Below are 18237 nucleotides of genomic sequence, written 5' to 3' on the forward strand. Positions count from 1 at the left end.
GCCTGGTACACAAGTGGTTGTGGGGGGGAAGCAGGAGGATGCTGTCATGCTCATCCTTAAGAAAAGCAGCAAGGCTGAAACCAAAGCACAGCTTTTATAGAGTCAGAGATTTAACTGAAGCTCAGCATGGAGTCGAGGCTTAGACTCCATGATCCTCAAGGGTGCCTTCCAACATGGATATCTATGAGATTGCCAGTGGAGGGCAGCTGATCAGAAAGACAAGAGAAGGGCCAAGAGAGGTCCTTTGAAGAAGATTCACTCAAAGGCTGCCTTAACCAGTACCCCAGGGCCCCTCCAACATTGTGAGCTGGGGTGGGGACAAAGCGTGCGGCTGGGCTGGCTGTGCTGTACTGTGACATCCATGACATCGTGGGGCCATGTCACAAATGGGGGCAGCTATACAAGGCCCCAGCAGGTAACGCTGGCCCTGTATTGCTTGGGCAAGCGGTGAGTGCACACGTGGTGGGGAGGCTGGGCTGGGGACAAGGGCCGGGGCAGAAACGCTGCACCCGGGGCTGGCTTTTCCCCCTGCATCCAGGAACAGCCCCTCATGGCACAGCCTTGGGCAGGGCACCGTGCTGCTGCTGCTGCTGCTGCTGCTGCTGCTGCTGCTGCTGCTTGGGCAGCGGAACGGGCCTGGCTGCTTGCCAGCTCTCTGGGGTCCTGTCCTTCCTGCTCCCAAATCCCTGGGATTCCCGTCCCAGCTGCCTCCCCCGTCCCTGCTGCCAGCTGCCTCCCTCTCAGCCCATCTCAAGGCCTTCTCGCCATCCTCCTGCAGTCCATGGATACCTGGGTATTGTGGCTCTTGCTCTTGCAAAGTGTAGTCCAGTACCCACAGCCCGTGGGTGACGGCTTGGACGAGGTGACACGTCTGCGAATGGAGGTGCGTGCCAAGCTCCAGGAAAAGGAGAAGATTCGTCTGGAGCGGGAGGTGGAGCAGCTGGTCCTGGTGAAGCAGGGTGCCTTGGCCTGGGGAGACCTGCTCTGCTCTGCCTGGCAGCACTGGCAGCTCTGGGCTCTTGCTGGGCTCCTGCTCCTTCTCTTGGCACAGTGGTATATGTGGAGGAAAGGGAGCCTGAGGAGAGAGGAGCAAGGAGAAGGACACGATGGTGTAAATGAAGAGGAAGTTGAAAATGTGGATGCATATGAAGAAGACGTTGGAAATGAAGATGAGGGAGACAGTGACATGGAGGAGGAGGAAGATGACAGTGATGATGGCCGTGCAGAGGATGTCGACAATGCTGCTGCGAATGAAGAGCGTGATGCTGCAAATGAAGTTGGCAATGAGGCTGCCAATGCAGCAAACGTCAATGATGTTGGAAGTCAAGTGGAAGAATACCGTGATGGTGCCGATAACTTTGGAAGAATCATAATGGAGCGCATACAGTGGCCTGTGCGGGACCTGCAGGAAGGATGCATGTGGACAAGAAGGCTGATGGAGCATTTTGCAATTTATTTTCGACGGGTCTTGTCCAACAGTTTCTATCCGGTACTGCAAGGAGCCATTGGGGTGGGCAGTGCCTTTGAAGGTTGGAGTCCTCGTGAGCAGGATGTTGTGTACCAGGTGCTCATACCCATGACACCTCCCCGAGGGCACAGCTTCCACCTAGAGCTGGGCACTGCAGGGCAGAGGCGCTTGAGGAACTTCCACATCCGCGTGCAGCAGGAGTGCACCTGCACGAGCGAGCGGCAGGGTGAGAACATGCTGTGCTTCCTGCACCACCCTGAGGAGGAGCTGAGGAGGCATCAGGATCCCAGCCTCCTTCATACCCTGTGCACGGGCTCCTACCTGGACGTGGGCAAAACTGCCCGCTGGTTCTACCAGCTGGTGAGAGCAATCTGGCCGGCTTTGCTTGAGTCACACCATTGGCATTTAGTGCTGCTGCCCCCCAGACGCTCCTGCCAGTTCAAGGTGACCAATGGCAGAGAAAGCTACCGGATCGAGATGCTGTTTGGGGTGCGGCAAGGCAACTCAGACGTCTTTGTAAGCAGCCAGCCTAGGCAAGCCCACACCTCCAGCATAATCTGGCCGGAGAGCTACGCTGTGGCCGAGATGAAGTTCTTCAGGTACATCGCCAGGCGGGCTCCCCCTGACAGCTTGCACCTGAAATGCCTGCAATTCTTCACTCGTCTTCAGCTGGGCTTAGGCTTCTCCACCTATACCATCAAGACCATTGTCATGCACCTCCTGAGCATCTTGCCCGTGTCACAGTGGCGCAGGAGACATTTTGTGAGGCGGCTGATGGATATCAGCGAGAGCCTGCGCGCGTGTGTGGAAATGAGACGCCTCAATCACTTCATTGTGGGCAACCAGAGGCTTCCTGAGGGGATCCACTTGCCCCCAGAGGTCCTAATGGCCAGGTCATGCAATCTCTTCCATCACCTGGTGATGGATCCGGTTGCCCACTCCCAGGCAATGAGCCAGTACGTGGATCTGCACCATTGGTTGAAACGGATCCTTAAAAATGAACAGTGAAAGAGGTTCTTCTGCAGAGAGCTGTGCTTGTGAGGCTCACACCTGGTGGCAGAGAACCAGCTCTCACTAGACGGGCAAAGAAGGGAGAATGTGGGCTACAGAGAGGGAAGGGAAAATGCTGCGTAGGAGCACTATGCCAGCAGCAACCGCAGTGTGGTCTCAAGAGCCTCCCCAGCACTGCATCCAGTTTGGCTACAAAGATCAAGGAACACGCATGAGGAAATGCTATTATTCGCCCACCTCCTTCTTTGAGTCCCTTCTCCCTCTGAGAGCTTCACCTTGTGCAGGGACGCCGATCTCAGAATCCCAGATGAGGGAATGTTTGAAAGGACCACTGGTGGTATCATTTGGTTCAGGGGTGCTCCAGGCAGGTCTTCCCGCTCTACACTACAAAGGATTGCGTTCCGGTCAAGGCTCTTGACTCTTTCTGGGGAGATAGACTCCACAATCCCTGGGCAAGGTTTGGGATCAGTCAATGGACGGTGTTTTTCCTTGCTTCTGCATGGGAATCCTTCAGGTCAGCATTGTAGCAACTGTGTTGGAGCTGACGTGATCTTTTTTGAATATGTAAAGATCTAGGTTGTTAATTTGTGTATATATATACACCCCGTGTGTACATATTATATGCTAGAAAGCTTTTCAATTAGCATATATAATAGTTAAATATAATAAAAGCCTCTAGAATATTTAAAATATTATCAATGGTATGAATTACGTAACGGTTATAACATGATAAGAAAGTATTCTAAAGAGTCAACCATGTAATTTTCTTTAAAGAAGGCAATATAGCCAATATTTAGTGTCACTCTAAGTTGTGATACATATTAATGCTCTCGGGGCATTTCTATCTGGAAAGATTGTCATAAGTAGATATATTTATGCATAACACTTTTATCTTCTATATTGCAAATAAGAAATTATTTTATGTAGTAGTAAAGCCATAGATCGTGTCTCTGTCTTTTGGGGACACACAGTTATGCTCTATAGTTAGTGCTTTTGTGAGCAGCAACCTGGAAACTGCTTTGCTCTTGATTCAATAAACTACAATATTCCAGAGCCTGGATCATGCAAGACTTTATTGACCCCAACTAGACCTACAGTTACAGGTAAAAGTGACAAGTTGTGAATCTGGGCTTGTGAAGAGTCTCCTTGAAATTAGCCAAACTTGCAGTGCCGAATCCGTTCTAATCCGAAATGAAGTCCAGCTGCCCCCGGCCCCTGTGATCACAGAATGCCAGAAGGGCCTGCCTTGGAAGGGTCCTTAAAAATGGTCTTGTTGCAGCCCTGCTGCCAAGGGCAGGGACAGCTTCCCCTAGGCCCGGTTGTTTCAAGCCCCGCCCAGCCTGGCCTGGAACACTGCCAGGGATGGGGCAGCCACAGCTGCAGCGTGGGCAGCGTGGGCCGGGGCCTGAGCAGCCTGAGAGGCAAGAATTTCTTGTGCATCTCCAGCCCAAGCCTGCCCGCTGTCGGTGGGAAGGCACTGGGCCTGGTGCTGTCCCTGCAGGCCCTTGTCCCCAGCCCCTCTCAGCTCTCTGCTGGGCCTGGTGCAGGGAGTGAAAGGCGGCAGGAAGTTGCCCCCAGAGAAGGCCTTGGAGAGCACTGGGGCCAGGAGTGTCACCATGAGGGCAGCAAGCAGGGCCTGTTCTGGCCATCGGGGGGGGGGGGGGGGGAGGGCACAGGGCGGGCGCTGAGGCCCTGCCAGCTGGAGCTGGGAGCTCCGGCGTGCGGCTGGCAGAGAGCCGTGGGAGATCCGTGCAGCGGCAAGGAGACGGGCTTCTAGATGTGTTAGAAAGCAGAGAAGAGCTGGAGAATGGGCGCCGAAGGAGTAGGGTGTCTCCCTGTGGGGAAAAAACTTCACGATGCCAGAGGATAGTCCAGGGAGGACACAGAGGAGACCTGTCATTTTACTGGAATAAAGGGAGAGGCCAAGGGATATTTCCCCTTGGGGTGTCTCGATTTGTTGAGACTCAGGACAAGGGCGCGGCCTCCATTTTTATCCTTATTCCCAGGTGCATCACCCTCTTCCTTCCCCCACTGCCTGAGGTACTCGGAAGGTACAAGACTTCCCGAGTTGCCTACTGTGTGGAACCCCTCTGTCACTTTGATTGCAGAGGCAGGAATGGCACCATACACGCACACCATGGTTCATGCACAGCAACCAACTTTTAGTGAGTGCTGTCTTCCTTTGCAGATCTGAATGTCTGCCTGGTCAGTCCATATCGGTTGAACCAGTTGCCACGCAGCCAAACGGGCAGTAGCTGCTGGTGTCCCCAGCGGTCCAGGCCCGCTCCCCAATGGTCCACACTGGTTAAGTTTTCTAATTAAAAAAAACATAAGCATTACTTATGCTTCAGTTACAAAATAAGGATGAAATGAAACTGTGAGGCCTTCAGTTGAGCTGTTGGCCACCACAATACCCCTCTGTTTTATGCTCCCTCTGGTTTATATATTTGTAAGCCTGTAGAAGGCAGAGGCATGAAAGGAGAGGTGCTGGGGTCACCCTCTATGTAAGGCAGGGTTCCACCTGTCTAGAGCTTAATGATGGTGCTGATGGGGTTGAGCAGTTTTGGGTAGGAATCAGGGGGAAGACCTACAATAGCAGCCTGTGACTCTTAGATGGCGGTTCATCACTGCAGTCTGTGAAGCTGTGCCTGTTTATGCACGGAAAGCCAGACCAATCTATCTGGAAGTGGTCACCCAAAAGACATCTTTCTAATGCAGAACAATTGTACTGGCACACCCTTTTGGGAGCAGGAAAAGGAGCGCTCTCCCAGAGGCCTGGTACACAAGTGGTTGTGGGGGGGAAGCAGGAGGATGCTGTCATGCTCATCCTTAAGAAAAGCAGCAAGGCTGAAACCAAAGCACAGCTTTTATAGAGTCAGAGATTTAACTGAAGCTCAGCATGGAGTCGAGGCTTAGACTCCATGATCCTCAAGGGTGCCTTCCAACATGGATATCTATGAGATTGCCAGTGGAGGGCAGCTGATCAGAAAGACAAGAGAAGGGCCAAGAGAGGTCCTTTGAAGAAGATTCACTCAAAGGCTGCCTTAACCAGTACCCCAGGGCCCCTCCAACATTGTGAGCTGGGGTGGGGACAAAGCGTGCGGCTGGGCTGGCTGTGCTGTACTGTGACATCCATGACATCGTGGGGCCATGTCACAAATGGGGGCAGCTATACAAGGCCCCAGCAGGTAACGCTGGCCCTGTATTGCTTGGGCAAGCGGTGAGTGCACACGTGGTGGGGAGGCTGGGCTGGGGACAAGGGCCGGGGCAGAAACGCTGCACCCGGGGCTGGCTTTTCCCCCTGCATCCAGGAACAGCCCCTCATGGCACAGCCTTGGGCAGGGCACCGTGCTGCTGCTGCTGCTGCTGCTGCTGCTGCTGCTGCTTGGGCAGCGGAACGGGCCTGGCTGCTTGCCAGCTCTCTGGGGTCCTGTCCTTCCTGCTCCCAAATCCCTGGGATTCCCGTCCCAGCTGCCTCCCCCGTCCCTGCTGCCAGCTGCCTCCCTCTCAGCCCATCTCAAGGCCTTCTCGCCATCCTCCTGCAGTCCATGGATACCTGGGTATTGTGGCTCTTGCTCTTGCAAAGTGTAGTCCAGTACCCACAGCCCGTGGGTGACGGCTTGGACGAGGTGACACATCTGCGAATGGAGGTGCGTGCCAAGCTCCAGGAAGAGGAGAAGATTCGTCTGGAGCGGGAGGTGGAGCAGCTGGTCCTGGTGAAGCAGGGTGCCTTGGCCTGGGGAGACCTGCTCTGCTCTGCCTGGCAGCACTGGCAGCTCTGGGCTCTTGCTGGGCTCCTGCTCCTTCTCTTGGCACAGTGGTATATGTGGAGGAAAGGGAGCCTGAGGAGAGAGGAGCAAGGAGAAGGACACGATGGTGTAAATGAAGAGGAAGTTGAAAATGTGGATGCATATGAAGAAGACGTTGGAAATGAAGATGAGGGAGACAGTGACATGGAGGAGGAGGAAGATGACAGTGATGATGGCCGTGCAGAGGATGTCGACAATGCTGCTGCGAATGAAGAGCGTGATGCTGCAAATGAAGTTGGCAATGAGGCTGCCAATGCAGCAAACGTCAATGATGTTGGAAGTCAAGTGGAAGAATACCGTGATGGTGCCGATAACTTTGGAAGAATCATAATGGAGCGCATACAGTGGCCTGTGCGGGACCTGCAGGAAGGATGCATGTGGACAAGAAGGCTGATGGAGCATTTTGCAATTTATTTTCGACGGGTCTTGTCCAACAGTTTCTATCCGGTACTGCAAGGAGCCATTGGGGTGGGCAGTGCCTTTGAAGGTTGGAGTCCTCGTGAGCAGGATGTTGTGTACCAGGTGCTCATACCCATGACACCTCCCCGAGGGCACAGCTTCCACCTAGAGCTGGGCACTGCAGGGCAGAGGCGCTTGAGGAACTTCCACATCCGCGTGCAGCAGGAGTGCACCTGCACGAGCGAGCGGCAGGGTGAGAACATGCTGTGCTTCCTGCACCACCCTGAGGAGGAGCTGAGGAGGCATCAGGATCCCAGCCTCCTTCATACCCTGTGCACGGGCTCCTACCTGGACGTGGGCAAAACTGCCCGCTGGTTCTACCAGCTGGTGAGAGCAATCTGGCCGGCTTTGCTTGAGTCACACCACTGGCATTTAGTGCTGCTGCCCCCCAGACGCTCCTGCCAGTTCAAGGTGACCAATGGCAGAGAAAGCTACCGGATCGAGATGCTGTTTGGGGTGCGGCAAGGCAACTCAGACGTCTTTGTAAGCAGCCAGCCTAGGCAAGCCCACACCTCCAGCATAATCTGGCCGGAGAGCTACGCTGTGGCCGAGATGAAGTTCTTCAGGTACATCGCCAGGCGGGCTCCCCCTGACAGCTTGCACCTGAAATGCCTGCAATTCTTCACTCGTCTTCAGCTGGGCTTAGGCTTCTCCACCTATACCATCAAGACCATTGTCATGCACCTCCTGAGCATCTTGCCCGTGTCACAGTGGCGCAGGAGACATTTTGTGAGGCGGCTGATGGATATCAGCGAGAGCCTGCGCGCGTGTGTGGAAATGAGACGCCTCAATCACTTCATTGTGGGCAACCAGAGGCTTCCTGAGGGGATCCACTTGCCCCCAGAGGTCCTAATGGCCAGGTCATGCAATCTCTTCCATCACCTGGTGATGGATCCGGTTGCCCACTCCCAGGCAATGAGCCAGTACGTGGATCTGCACCATTGGTTGAAACGGATCCTTAAAAATGAACAGTGAAAGAGGTTCTTCTGCAGAGAGCTGTGCTTGTGAGGCTCACACCTGGTGGCAGAGAACCAGCTCTCACTAGACGGGCAAAGAAGGGAGAATGTGGGCTACAGAGAGGGAAGGGAAAATGCTGCGTAGGAGCACTATGCCAGCAGCAACCGCAGTGTGGTCTCAAGAGCCTCCCCAGCACTGCATCCAGTTTGGCTACAAAGATCAAGGAACACGCATGAGGAAATGCTATTATTCGCCCACCTCTTTCTTTGAGTCCCTTCTCCCTCTGAGAGCTTCACCTTGTGCAGGGACGCCGATCTCAGAATCCCAGATGAGGGAATGTTTGAAAGGACCACTGGTGGTATCATTTGGTTCAGGGGTGCTCCAGGCAGGTCTTCCCGCTCTACACTACAAAGGATTGCGTTCCGGTCAAGGCTCTTGACTCTTTCTGGGGAGATAGACTCCACAATCCCTGGGCAAGGTTTGGGATCAGTCAATGGACGGTGTTTTTCCTTGCTTCTGCATGGGAATCCTTCAGGTCAGCATTGTAGCAACTGTGTTGGAGCTGACGTGATCTTTTTTGAATATGTAAAGATCTAGGTTGTTAATTTGTGTATATATATACACCCCGTGTGTACATATTATATGCTAGAAAGCTTTTCAATTAGCATATATAATAGTTAAATATAATAAAAGCCTCTAGAATATTTAAAATATTATCAATGGTATGAATTACGTAACGGTTATAACATGATAAGAAAGTATTCTAAAGAGTCAACCATGTAATTTTCTTTAAAGAAGGCAATATAGCCAATATTTAGTGTCACTCTAAGTTGTGATACATATTAATGCTCTCGGGGCATTTCTATCTGGAAAGATTGTCATAAGTAGATATATTTATGCATAACACTTTTATCTTCTATATTGCAAATAAGAAATTATTTTATGTAGTAGTAAAGCCATAGATCGTGTCTCTGTCTTTTGGGGACACACAGTTATGCTCTATAGTTAGTGCTTTTGTGAGCAGCAACCTGGAAACTGCTTTGCTCTTGATTCAATAAACTACAATATTCCAGAGCCTGGATCATGCAAGACTTTATTGACCCCAACTAGACCTACAGTTACAGGTAAAAGTGACAAGTTGTGAATCTGGGCTTGTGAAGAGTCTCCTTGAAATTAGCCAAACTTGCAGTGCCGAATCCGTTCTAATCCGAAATGAAGTCCAGCTGCCCCCGGCCCCTGTGATCACAGAATGCCAGAAGGGCCTGCCTTGGAAGGGTCCTTAAAAATGGTCTTGTTGCAGCCCTGCTGCCAAGGGCAGGGACAGCTTCCCCTAGGCCCGGTTGTTTCAAGCCCCGCCCAGCCTGGCCTGGAACACTGCCAGGGATGGGGCAGCCACAGCTGCAGCGTGGGCAGCGTGGGCCGGGGCCTGAGCAGCCTGAGAGGCAAGAATTTCTTGTGCATCTCCAGCCCAAGCCTGCCCGCTGTCGGTGGGAAGGCACTGGGCCTGGTGCTGTCCCTGCAGGCCCTTGTCCCCAGCCCCTCTCAGCTCTCTGCTGGGCCTGGTGCAGGGAGTGAAAGGCGGCAGGAAGTTGCCCCCAGAGAAGGCCTTGGAGAGCACTGGGGCCAGGAGTGTCACCATGAGGGCAGCAAGCAGGGCCTGTTCTGGCCATCGCGGGGGGGAGGGCACAGGGCGGGCGCTGAGGCCCTGCCAGCTGGAGCTGGGAGCTCCGGCGTGCGGCTGGCAGAGAGCCGTGGGAGATCCGTGCAGCGGCAAGGAGACGGGCTTCTAGATGTGTTAGAAAGCAGAGAAGAGCTGGAGAATGGGCGCTGAAGGAGTAGGGTGTCTCCCTGTGGGGAAAAAACTTCACGATGCCAGAGGATAGTCCAGGGAGGACACAGAGGAGACCTGTCATTTTACTGGAATAAAGGGAGAGGCCAAGGGATATTTCCCCTTGGGGTGTCTCGATTTGTTGAGACCCAGGACAAGGGCGAGGCCTCCATTTTTATCCTTATTCCCAGGTGCATCACCCTCTTCCTTCCCCCACTGCCTGAGGTACTCGGAAGGTACAAGACTTCCCGAGTTGCCTACTGTGTGGAACCCCTCTGTCACTTTGATTGCAGAGGCAGGAATGGCACCATACACGCACACCATGGTTCATGCACAGCAACCAACTTTTAGTGAGTGCTGTCTTCCTTTGCAGATCTGAATGTCTGCCTGGTCAGTCCATATCGGTTGAACCAGTTGCCACGCAGCCAAACGGGCAGTAGCTGCTGGTGTCCCCAGCGGTCCAGGCCCGCTCCCCAATGGTCCACACTGGTTAAGTTTTCTAATTAAAAAAAACATAAGCATTACTTATGCTTCAGTTACAAAATAAGGATGAAATGAAACTGTGAGGCCTTCAGTTGAGCTGTTGGCCACCACAATACCCCTCTGTTTTATGCTCCCTCTGGTTTATATATTTGTAAGCCTGTAGAAGGCAGAGGCATGAAAGGAGAGGTGCTGGGGTCACCCTCTATGTAAGGCAGGGTTCCACCTGTCTAGAGCTTAATGATGGTGCTGATGGGGTTGAGCAGTTTTGGGGAGGAATCAGGGGGAAGACCTACAATAGCAGCCTGTGACTCTTAGATGGCGGTTCATCACTGCAGTCTGTGAAGCTGTGCCTGTTTATGCACGGAAAGCCAGACCAATCTATCTGGAAGTGGTCACCCAAAAGACATCTTTCTAATGCAGAACAATTGTACTGGCACACCCTTTTGGGAGCAGGAAAAGGAGCGCTCTCCCAGAGGCCTGGTACACAAGTGGTTGTGGGGGGGAAGCAGGAGGATGCTGTCATGCTCATCCTTAAGAAAAGCAGCAAGGCTGAAACCAAAGCACAGCTTTTATAGAGTCAGAGATTTAACTGAAGCTCAGCATGGAGTCGAGGCTTAGACTCCATGATCCTCAAGGGTGCCTTCCAACATGGATATCTATGAGATTGCCAGTGGAGGGCAGCTGATCAGAAAGACAAGAGAAGGGCCAAGAGAGGTCCTTTGAAGAAGATTCACTCAAAGGCTGCCTTAACCAGTACCCCAGGGCCCCTCCAACATTGTGAGCTGGGGTGGGGACAAAGCGTGTGGCTGGGCTGGCTGTGCTGTACTGTGACATCCATGACATCGTGGGGCCATGTCACAAATGGGGGCAGCTATACAAGGCCCCAGCAGGTAACGCTGGCCCTGTATTGCTTGGGCAAGCGGTGAGTGCACACGTGGTGGGGAGGCTGGGCTGGGGACAAGGGCCGGGGCAGAAACGCTGCACCCGGGGCTGGCTTTTCCCCCTGCATCCAGGAACAGCCCCTCATGGCACAGCCTTGGGCAGGGCACCGTGCTGCTGCTGCTGCTGCTGCTGCTGCTGCTGCTGCTGCTCGGGCAGCGGAACGGGCCTGGCTGCTTGCCAGCTCTCTGGGGTCCTGTCCTTCCTGCTCCCAAATCCCTGGGATTCCCGTCCCAGCTGCCTCCCCCGTCCCTGCTGCCAGCTGCCTCCCTCTCAGCCCATCTCAAGGCCTTCTCGCCATCCTCCTGCAGTCCATGGATACCTGGGTATTGTGGCTCTTGCTCTTGCAAAGTGTAGTCCAGTACCCACAGCCCGTGGGTGACGGCTTGGACGAGGTGACACGTCTGCGAATGGAGGTGCGTGCCAAGCTCCAGGAAGAGGAGAAGATTCGTCTGGAGCGGGAGGTGGAGCAGCTGGTCCTGGTGAAGCAGGGTGCCTTGGCCTGGGGAGACCTGCTCTGCTCTGCCTGGCAGCACTGGCAGCTCTGGGCTCTTGCTGGGCTCCTGCTCCTTCTCTTGGCACAGTGGTATATGTGGAGGAAAGGGAGCCTGAGGAGAGAGGAGCAAGGAGAAGGACACGATGGTGTAAATGAAGAGGAAGTTGAAAATGTGGATGCATATGAAGAAGACGTTGGAAATGAAGATGAGGGAGACAGTGACATGGAGGAGGAGGAAGATGACAGTGATGATGGCCGTGCAGAGGATGTCAACAATGCTGCTGCGAATGAAGAGCGTGATGCTGCAAATGAAGTTGGCAATGAGGCCGCCAATGCAGCAAACGTCAATGATGTTGGAAGTCAAGTGGAAGAATACCGTGATGGTGCCGATAACTTTGGAAGAATCATAATGGAGCGCATACAGTGGCCTGTGCGGGACCTGCAGGAAGGATGCATGTGGACAAGAAGGCTGATGGAGCATTTTGCAATTTATTTTCGACGGGTCTTGTCCAACAGTTTCTATCCGGTACTGCAAGGAGCCATTGGGGTGGGCAGTGCCTTTGAAGGTTGGAGTCCTCGTGAGCAGGATGTTGTGTACCAGGTGCTCATACCCATGACACCTCCCCGAGGGCACAGCTTCCACCTAGAGCTGGGCACTGCAGGGCAGAGGCGCTTGAGGAACTTCCACATCCGCGTGCAGCAGGAGTGCACCTGCACGAGCGAGCGGCAGGGTGAGAACATGCTGTGCTTCCTGCACCACCCTGAGGAGGAGCTGAGGAGGCATCAGGATCCCAGCCTCCTTCATACCCTGTGCACGGGCTCCTACCTGGACGTGGGCAAAATTGCCCGCTGGTTCTACCAGCTGGTGAGAGCAATCTGGCCGGCTTTGCTTGAGTCACACCACTGGCATTTAGTGCTGCTGCCCCCCAGACGCTCCTGCCAGTTCAAGGTGACCAATGGCAGAGAAAGCTACCGGATCGAGATGCTGTTTGGGGTGCGGCAAGGCAACTCAGACGTCTTTGTAAGCAGCCAGCCTAGGCAAGCCCACACCTCCAGCATAATCTGGCCGGAGAGCTACGCTGTGGCCGAGATGAAGTTCTTCAGGTACATCGCCAGGCGGGCTCCCCCTGACAGCTTGCACCTGAAATGCCTGCAATTCTTCACTCGTCTTCAGCTGGGCTTAGGCTTCTCCACCTATACCATCAAGACCATTGTCATGCACCTCCTGAGCATCTTGCCCGTGTCACAGTGGCGCAGGAGACATTTTGTGAGGCGGCTGATGGATATCAGCGAGAGCCTGCGCGCGTGTGTGGAAATGAGACGCCTCAATCACTTCATTGTGGGCAACCAGAGGCTTCCTGAGGGGATCCACTTGCCCCCAGAGGTCCTAATGGCCAGGTCATGCAATCTCTTCCATCACCTGGTGATGGATCCGGTTGCCCACTCCCAGGCAATGAGCCAGTACGTGGATCTGCACCATTGGTTGAAACGGATCCTTAAAAATGAACAGTGAAAGAGGTTCTTCTGCAGAGAGCTGTGCTTGTGAGGCTCACACCTGGTGGCAGAGAACCAGCTCTCACTAGACGGGCAAAGAAGGGAGAATGTGGGCTACAGAGAGGGAAGGGAAAATGCTGCGTAGGAGCACTATGCCAGCAGCAACCGCAGTGTGGTCTCAAGAGCCTCCCCAGCACTGCATCCAGTTTGGCTACAAAGATCAAGGAACACGCATGAGGAAATGCTATTATTCGCCCACCTCTTTCTTTGAGTCCCTTCTCCCTCTGAGAGCTTCACCTTGTGCAGGGACGCCGATCTCAGAATCCCAGATGAGGGAATGTTTGAAAGGACCACTGGTGGTATCATTTGGTTCAGGGGTGCTCCAGGCAGGTCTTCCCGCTCTACACTACAAAGGATTGCGTTCCGGTCAAGGCTCTTGACTCTTTCTGGGGAGATAGACTCCACAATCCCTGGGCAAGGTTTGGGATCAGTCAATGGACGGTGTTTTTCCTTGCTTCTGCATGGGAATCCTTCAGGTCAGCATTGTAGCAACTGTGTTGGAGCTGACGTGATCTTTTTTGAATATGTAAAGATCTAGGTTGTTAATTTGTGTATATATATACACCCCGTGTGTACATATTATATGCTAGAAAGCTTTTCAATTAGCATATATAATAGTTAAATATAATAAAAGCCTCTAGAATATTTAAAATATTATCAATGGTATGAATTACGTAACGGTTATAACATGATAAGAAAGTATTCTAAAGAGTCAACCATGTAATTTTCTTTAAAGAAGGCAATATAGCCAATATTTAGTGTCACTCTAAGTTGTGATACATATTAATGCTCTCGGGGCATTTCTATCTGGAAAGATTGTCATAAGTAGATATATTTATGCATAACACTTTTATCTTCTATATTGCAAATAAGAAATTATTTTATGTAGTAGTAAAGCCATAGATCGTGTCTCTGTCTTTTGGGGACACACAGTTATGCTCTATAGTTAGTGCTTTTGTGAGCAGCAACCTGGAAACTGCTTTGCTCTTGATTCAATAAACTACAATATTCCAGAGCCTGGATCATGCAAGACTTTATTGACCCCAACTAGACCTACAGTTACAGGTAAAAGTGACAAGTTGTGAATCTGGGCTTGTGAAGAGTCTCCTTGAAATTAGCCAAACTTGCAGTGCCGAATCCGTTCTAATCCGAAATGAAGTCCAGCTGCCCCCGGCCCCTGTGATCACAGAATGCCAGAAGGGCCTGCCTTGGAAGGGTCCTTAAAAATGGTCTTGTTGCAGCCCTGCTGCCAAGGGCAGGGACAGCTTCCCCTAGGCCCGGTTGTTTCAAGCCCCGCCCAGCCTGGCCTGGAACACTGCCAGGGATGGGGCAGCCACAGCTGCAGCGTGGGCAGCGTGGGCCGGGGCCTGAGCAGCCTGAGAGGCAAGAATTTCTTGTGCATCTCCAGCCCAAGCCTGCCCGCTGTCGGTGGGAAGGCACTGGGCCTGGTGCTGTCCCTGCAGGCCCTTGTCCCCAGCCCCTCTCAGCTCTCTGCTGGGCCTGGTGCAGGGAGTGAAAGGCGGCAGGAAGTTGCCCCCAGAGAAGGCCTTGGAGAGCACTGGGGCCAGGAGTGTCACCATGAGGGCAGCAAGCAGGGCCTGTTCTGGCCATCGCGGGGGGGAGGGCACAGGGCGGGCGCTGAGGCCCTGCCAGCTGGAGCTGGGAGCTCCGGCGTGCGGCTGGCAGAGAGCCGTGGGAGATCCGTGCAGCGGCAAGGAGACGGGCTTCTAGATGTGTTAGAAAGCAGAGAAGAGCTGGAGAATGGGCGCTGAAGGAGTAGGGTGTCTCCCTGTGGGGAAAAAACTTCACGATGCCAGAGGATAGTCCAGGGAGGACACAGAGGAGACCTGTCATTTTACTGGAATAAAGGGAGAGGCCAAGGGATATTTCCCCTTGGGGTGTCTCGATTTGTTGAGACCCAGGACAAGGGCGAGGCCTCCATTTTTATCCTTATTCCCAGGTGCATCACCCTCTTCCTTCCCCCACTGCCTGAGGTACTCGGAAGGTACAAGACTTCCCGAGTTGCCTACTGTGTGGAACCCCTCTGTCACTTTGATTGCAGAGGCAGGAATGGCACCATACACGCACACCATGGTTCATGCACAGCAACCAACTTTTAGTGAGTGCTGTCTTCCTTTGCAGATCTGAATGTCTGCCTGGTCAGTCCATATCGGTTGAACCAGTTGCCACGCAGCCAAACGGGCAGTAGCTGCTGGTGTCCCCAGCGGTCCAGGCCCGCTCCCCAATGGTCCACACTGGTTAAGTTTTCTAATTAAAAAAAACATAAGCATTACTTATGCTTCAGTTACAAAATAAGGATGAAATGAAACTGTGAGGCCTTCAGTTGAGCTGTTGGCCACCACAATACCCCTCTGTTTTATGCTCCCTCTGGTTTATATATTTGTAAGCCTGTAGAAGGCAGAGGCATGAAAGGAGAGGTGCTGGGGTCACCCTCTATGTAAGGCAGGGTTCCACCTGTCTAGAGCTTAATGATGGTGCTGATGGGGTTGAGCAGTTTTGGGTAGGAATCAGGGGGAAGACCTACAATAGCAGCCTGTGACTCTTAGATGGCGGTTCATCACTGCAGTCTGTGAAGCTGTGCCTGTTTATGCACGGAAAGCCAGACCAATCTATCTGGAAGTGGTCACCCAAAAGACATCTTTCTAATGCAGAACAATTGTACTGGCACACCCTTTTGGGAGCAGGAAAAGGAGCGCTCTCCCAGAGGCCTGGTACACAAGTGGTTGTGGGGGGGAAGCAGGAGGATGCTGTCATGCTCATCCTTAAGAAAAGCAGCAAGGCTGAAACCAAAGCACAGCTTTTATAGAGTCAGAGATTTAACTGAAGCTCAGCATGGAGTCGAGGCTTAGACTCCATGATCCTCAAGGGTGCCTTCCAACATGGATATCTATGAGATTGCCAGTGGAGGGCAGCTGATCAGAAAGACAAGAGAAGGGCCAAGAGAGGTCCTTTGAAGAAGATTCACTCAAAGGCTGCCTTAACCAGTACCCCAGGGCCCCTCCAACATTGTGAGCTGGGGTGGGGACAAAGCGTGCGGCTGGGCTGGCTGTGCTGTACTGTGACATCCATGACATCGTGGGGCCATGTCACAAATGGGGGCAGCTATACAAGGCCCCAGCAGGTAACGCTGGCCCTGTATTGCTTGGGCAAGCGGTGAGTGCACACGTGGTGGGGAGGCTGGGCTGGGGACAAGGGCCGGGGCAGAAACGCTGCACCCGGGGCTGGCTTTTCCCCCTGCATCCAGGAACAGCCCCTCATGGCACAGCCTTGGGCAGGGCACCGTGCTGCTGCTGCTGCTGCTGCTGCTGCTGCTGCTGCTGCTCGGGCAGCGGAACGGGCCTGGCTGCTTGCCAGCTCTCTGGGGTCCTGTCCTTCCTGCTCCCAAATCCCTGGGATTCCCGTCCCAGCTGCCTCCCCCGTCCCTGCTGCCAGCTGCCTCCCTCTCAGCCCATCTCAAGGCCTTCTCGCCATCCTCCTGCAGTCCATGGATACCTGGGTATTGTGGCTCTTGCTCTTGCAAAGTGTAGTCCAGTACCCACAGCCCGTGGGTGACGGCTTGGACGAGGTGACACGTCTGCGAATGGAGGTGCGTGCCAAGCTCCAGGAAGAGGAGAAGATTCGTCTGGAGCGGGAGGTGGAGCAGCTGGTCCTGGTGAAGCAGGGTGCCTTGGCCTGGGGAGACCTGCTCTGCTCTGCCTGGCAGCACTGGCAGCTCTGGGCTCTTGCTGGGCTCCTGCTCCTTCTCTTGGCACAGTGGTATATGTGGAGGAAAGGGAGCCTGAGGAGAGAGGAGCAAGGAGAAGGACACGATGGTGTAAATGAAGAGGAAGTTGAAAATGTGGATGCATATGAAGAAGACGTTGGAAATGAAGATGAGGGAGACAGTGACATGGAGGAGGAGGAAGATGACAGTGATGATGGCCGTGCAGAGGATGTCAACAATGCTGCTGCGAATGAAGAGCGTGATGCTGCAAATGAAGTTGGCAATGAGGCCGCCAATGCAGCAAACGTCAATGATGTTGGAAGTCAAGTGGAAGAATACCGTGATGGTGCCGATAACTTTGGAAGAATCATAATGGAGCGCATACAGTGGCCTGTGCGGGACCTGCAGGAAGGATGCATGTGGACAAGAAGGCTGATGGAGCATTTTGCAATTTATTTTCGACGGGTCTTGTCCAACAGTTTCTATCCGGTACTGCAAGGAGCCATTGGGGTGGGCAGTGCCTTTGAAGGTTGGAGTCCTCGTGAGCAGGATGTTGTGTACCAGGTGCTCATACCCATGACACCTCCCCGAGGGCACAGCTTCCACCTAGAGCTGGGCACTGCAGGGCAGAGGCGCTTGAGGAACTTCCACATCCGCGTGCAGCAGGAGTGCACCTGCACGAGCGAGCGGCAGGGTGAGAACATGCTGTGCTTCCTGCACCACCCTGAGGAGGAGCTGAGGAGGCATCAGGATCCCAGCCTCCTTCATACCCTGTGCACGGGCTCCTACCTGGACGTGGGCAAAATTGCCCGCTGGTTCTACCAGCTGGTGAGAGCAATCTGGCCGGCTTTGCTTGAGTCACACCACTGGCATTTAGTGCTGCTGCCCCCCAGACGCTCCTGCCAGTTCAAGGTGACCAATGGCAGAGAAAGCTACCGGATCGAGATGCTGTTTGGGGTGCGGCAAGGCAACTCAGACGTCTTTGTAAGCAGCCAGCCTAGGCAAGCCCACACCTCCAGCATAATCTGGCCGGAGAGCTACGCTGTGGCCGAGATGAAGTTCTTCAGGTACATCGCCAGGCGGGCTCCCCCTGACAGCTTGCACCTGAAATGCCTGCAATTCTTCACTCGTCTTCAGCTGGGCTTAGGCTTCTCCACCTATACCATCAAGACCATTGTCATGCACCTCCTGAGCATCTTGCCCGTGTCACAGTGGCGCAGGAGACATTTTGTGAGGCGGCTGATGGATATCAGCGAGAGCCTGCGCGCGTGTGTGGAAATGAGACGCCTCAATCACTTCATTGTGGGCAACCAGAGGCTTCCTGAGGGGATCCACTTGCCCCCAGAGGTCCTAATGGCCAGGTCATGCAATCTCTTCCATCACCTGGTGATGGATCCGGTTGCCCACTCCCAGGCAATGAGCCAGTACGTGGATCTGCACCATTGGTTGAAACGGATCCTTAAAAATGAACAGTGAAAGAGGTTCTTCTGCAGAGAGCTGTGCTTGTGA

At 53.5% G+C, this 18237-nt stretch overlaps 4 protein-coding genes across 4 annotated transcripts; all 4 read left to right on the forward strand.

Annotated features, from left to right (window-relative positions):
- The first annotated feature begins 811 nt into the window (after nucleotides 1–811).
- Nucleotides 812–2476, forward strand: LOC143694013 (inositol 1,4,5-trisphosphate receptor-interacting protein-like 1). The gene has a single exon (XM_077177969.1). The coding sequence runs from the start codon at nucleotides 878–880 to the stop codon at nucleotides 2474–2476; it is 1599 nt and encodes a 532-aa protein (XP_077034084.1). The 5' UTR covers nucleotides 812–877.
- A 3581-nt stretch (nucleotides 2477–6057) lies between these two features.
- On the forward strand, nucleotides 6058–7722 carry LOC143694014 (inositol 1,4,5-trisphosphate receptor-interacting protein-like 1). Its single transcript, XM_077177971.1, has one exon. The coding sequence runs from the start codon at nucleotides 6124–6126 to the stop codon at nucleotides 7720–7722; it is 1599 nt and encodes a 532-aa protein (XP_077034086.1). The 5' UTR covers nucleotides 6058–6123.
- Nucleotides 7723–11298: 3576 nt separating this feature from the next.
- LOC143694015 (inositol 1,4,5-trisphosphate receptor-interacting protein-like 1) lies at nucleotides 11299–12963 on the forward strand. The gene has a single exon (XM_077177972.1). It carries the CDS (start codon nucleotides 11365–11367, stop codon nucleotides 12961–12963), a length of 1599 nt encoding a protein of 532 aa, XP_077034087.1. The 5' UTR covers nucleotides 11299–11364.
- A 3576-nt stretch (nucleotides 12964–16539) lies between these two features.
- Nucleotides 16540–18204, forward strand: LOC129119931 (inositol 1,4,5-trisphosphate receptor-interacting protein-like 1). Its single transcript, XM_054632174.2, has one exon. It carries the CDS (start codon nucleotides 16606–16608, stop codon nucleotides 18202–18204), a length of 1599 nt encoding a protein of 532 aa, XP_054488149.2. The 5' UTR covers nucleotides 16540–16605.
- The last annotated feature ends 33 nt before the right edge of the window (nucleotides 18205–18237 follow it).

This window comes from Agelaius phoeniceus, chromosome 5 (assembly GCF_051311805.1).
Source record: "Agelaius phoeniceus isolate bAgePho1 chromosome 5, bAgePho1.hap1, whole genome shotgun sequence".
NCBI lineage: Eukaryota > Metazoa > Chordata > Aves > Passeriformes > Icteridae > Agelaius > Agelaius phoeniceus.

What these genes read in the sequence shown, in the direction of transcription:
- LOC143694013 (XM_077177969.1), top strand. Translation starts at nt 878, where the DNA reads ATGGAGGTGCGTGCCAAGCTCCAGGAAAAGGAGAAGATTCGTCTGGAG.
- LOC143694014 (XM_077177971.1), top strand. Translation starts at nt 6,124, where the DNA reads ATGGAGGTGCGTGCCAAGCTCCAGGAAGAGGAGAAGATTCGTCTGGAG.
- LOC143694015 (XM_077177972.1), top strand. Translation starts at nt 11,365, where the DNA reads ATGGAGGTGCGTGCCAAGCTCCAGGAAGAGGAGAAGATTCGTCTGGAG.
- LOC129119931 (XM_054632174.2), top strand. Translation starts at nt 16,606, where the DNA reads ATGGAGGTGCGTGCCAAGCTCCAGGAAGAGGAGAAGATTCGTCTGGAG.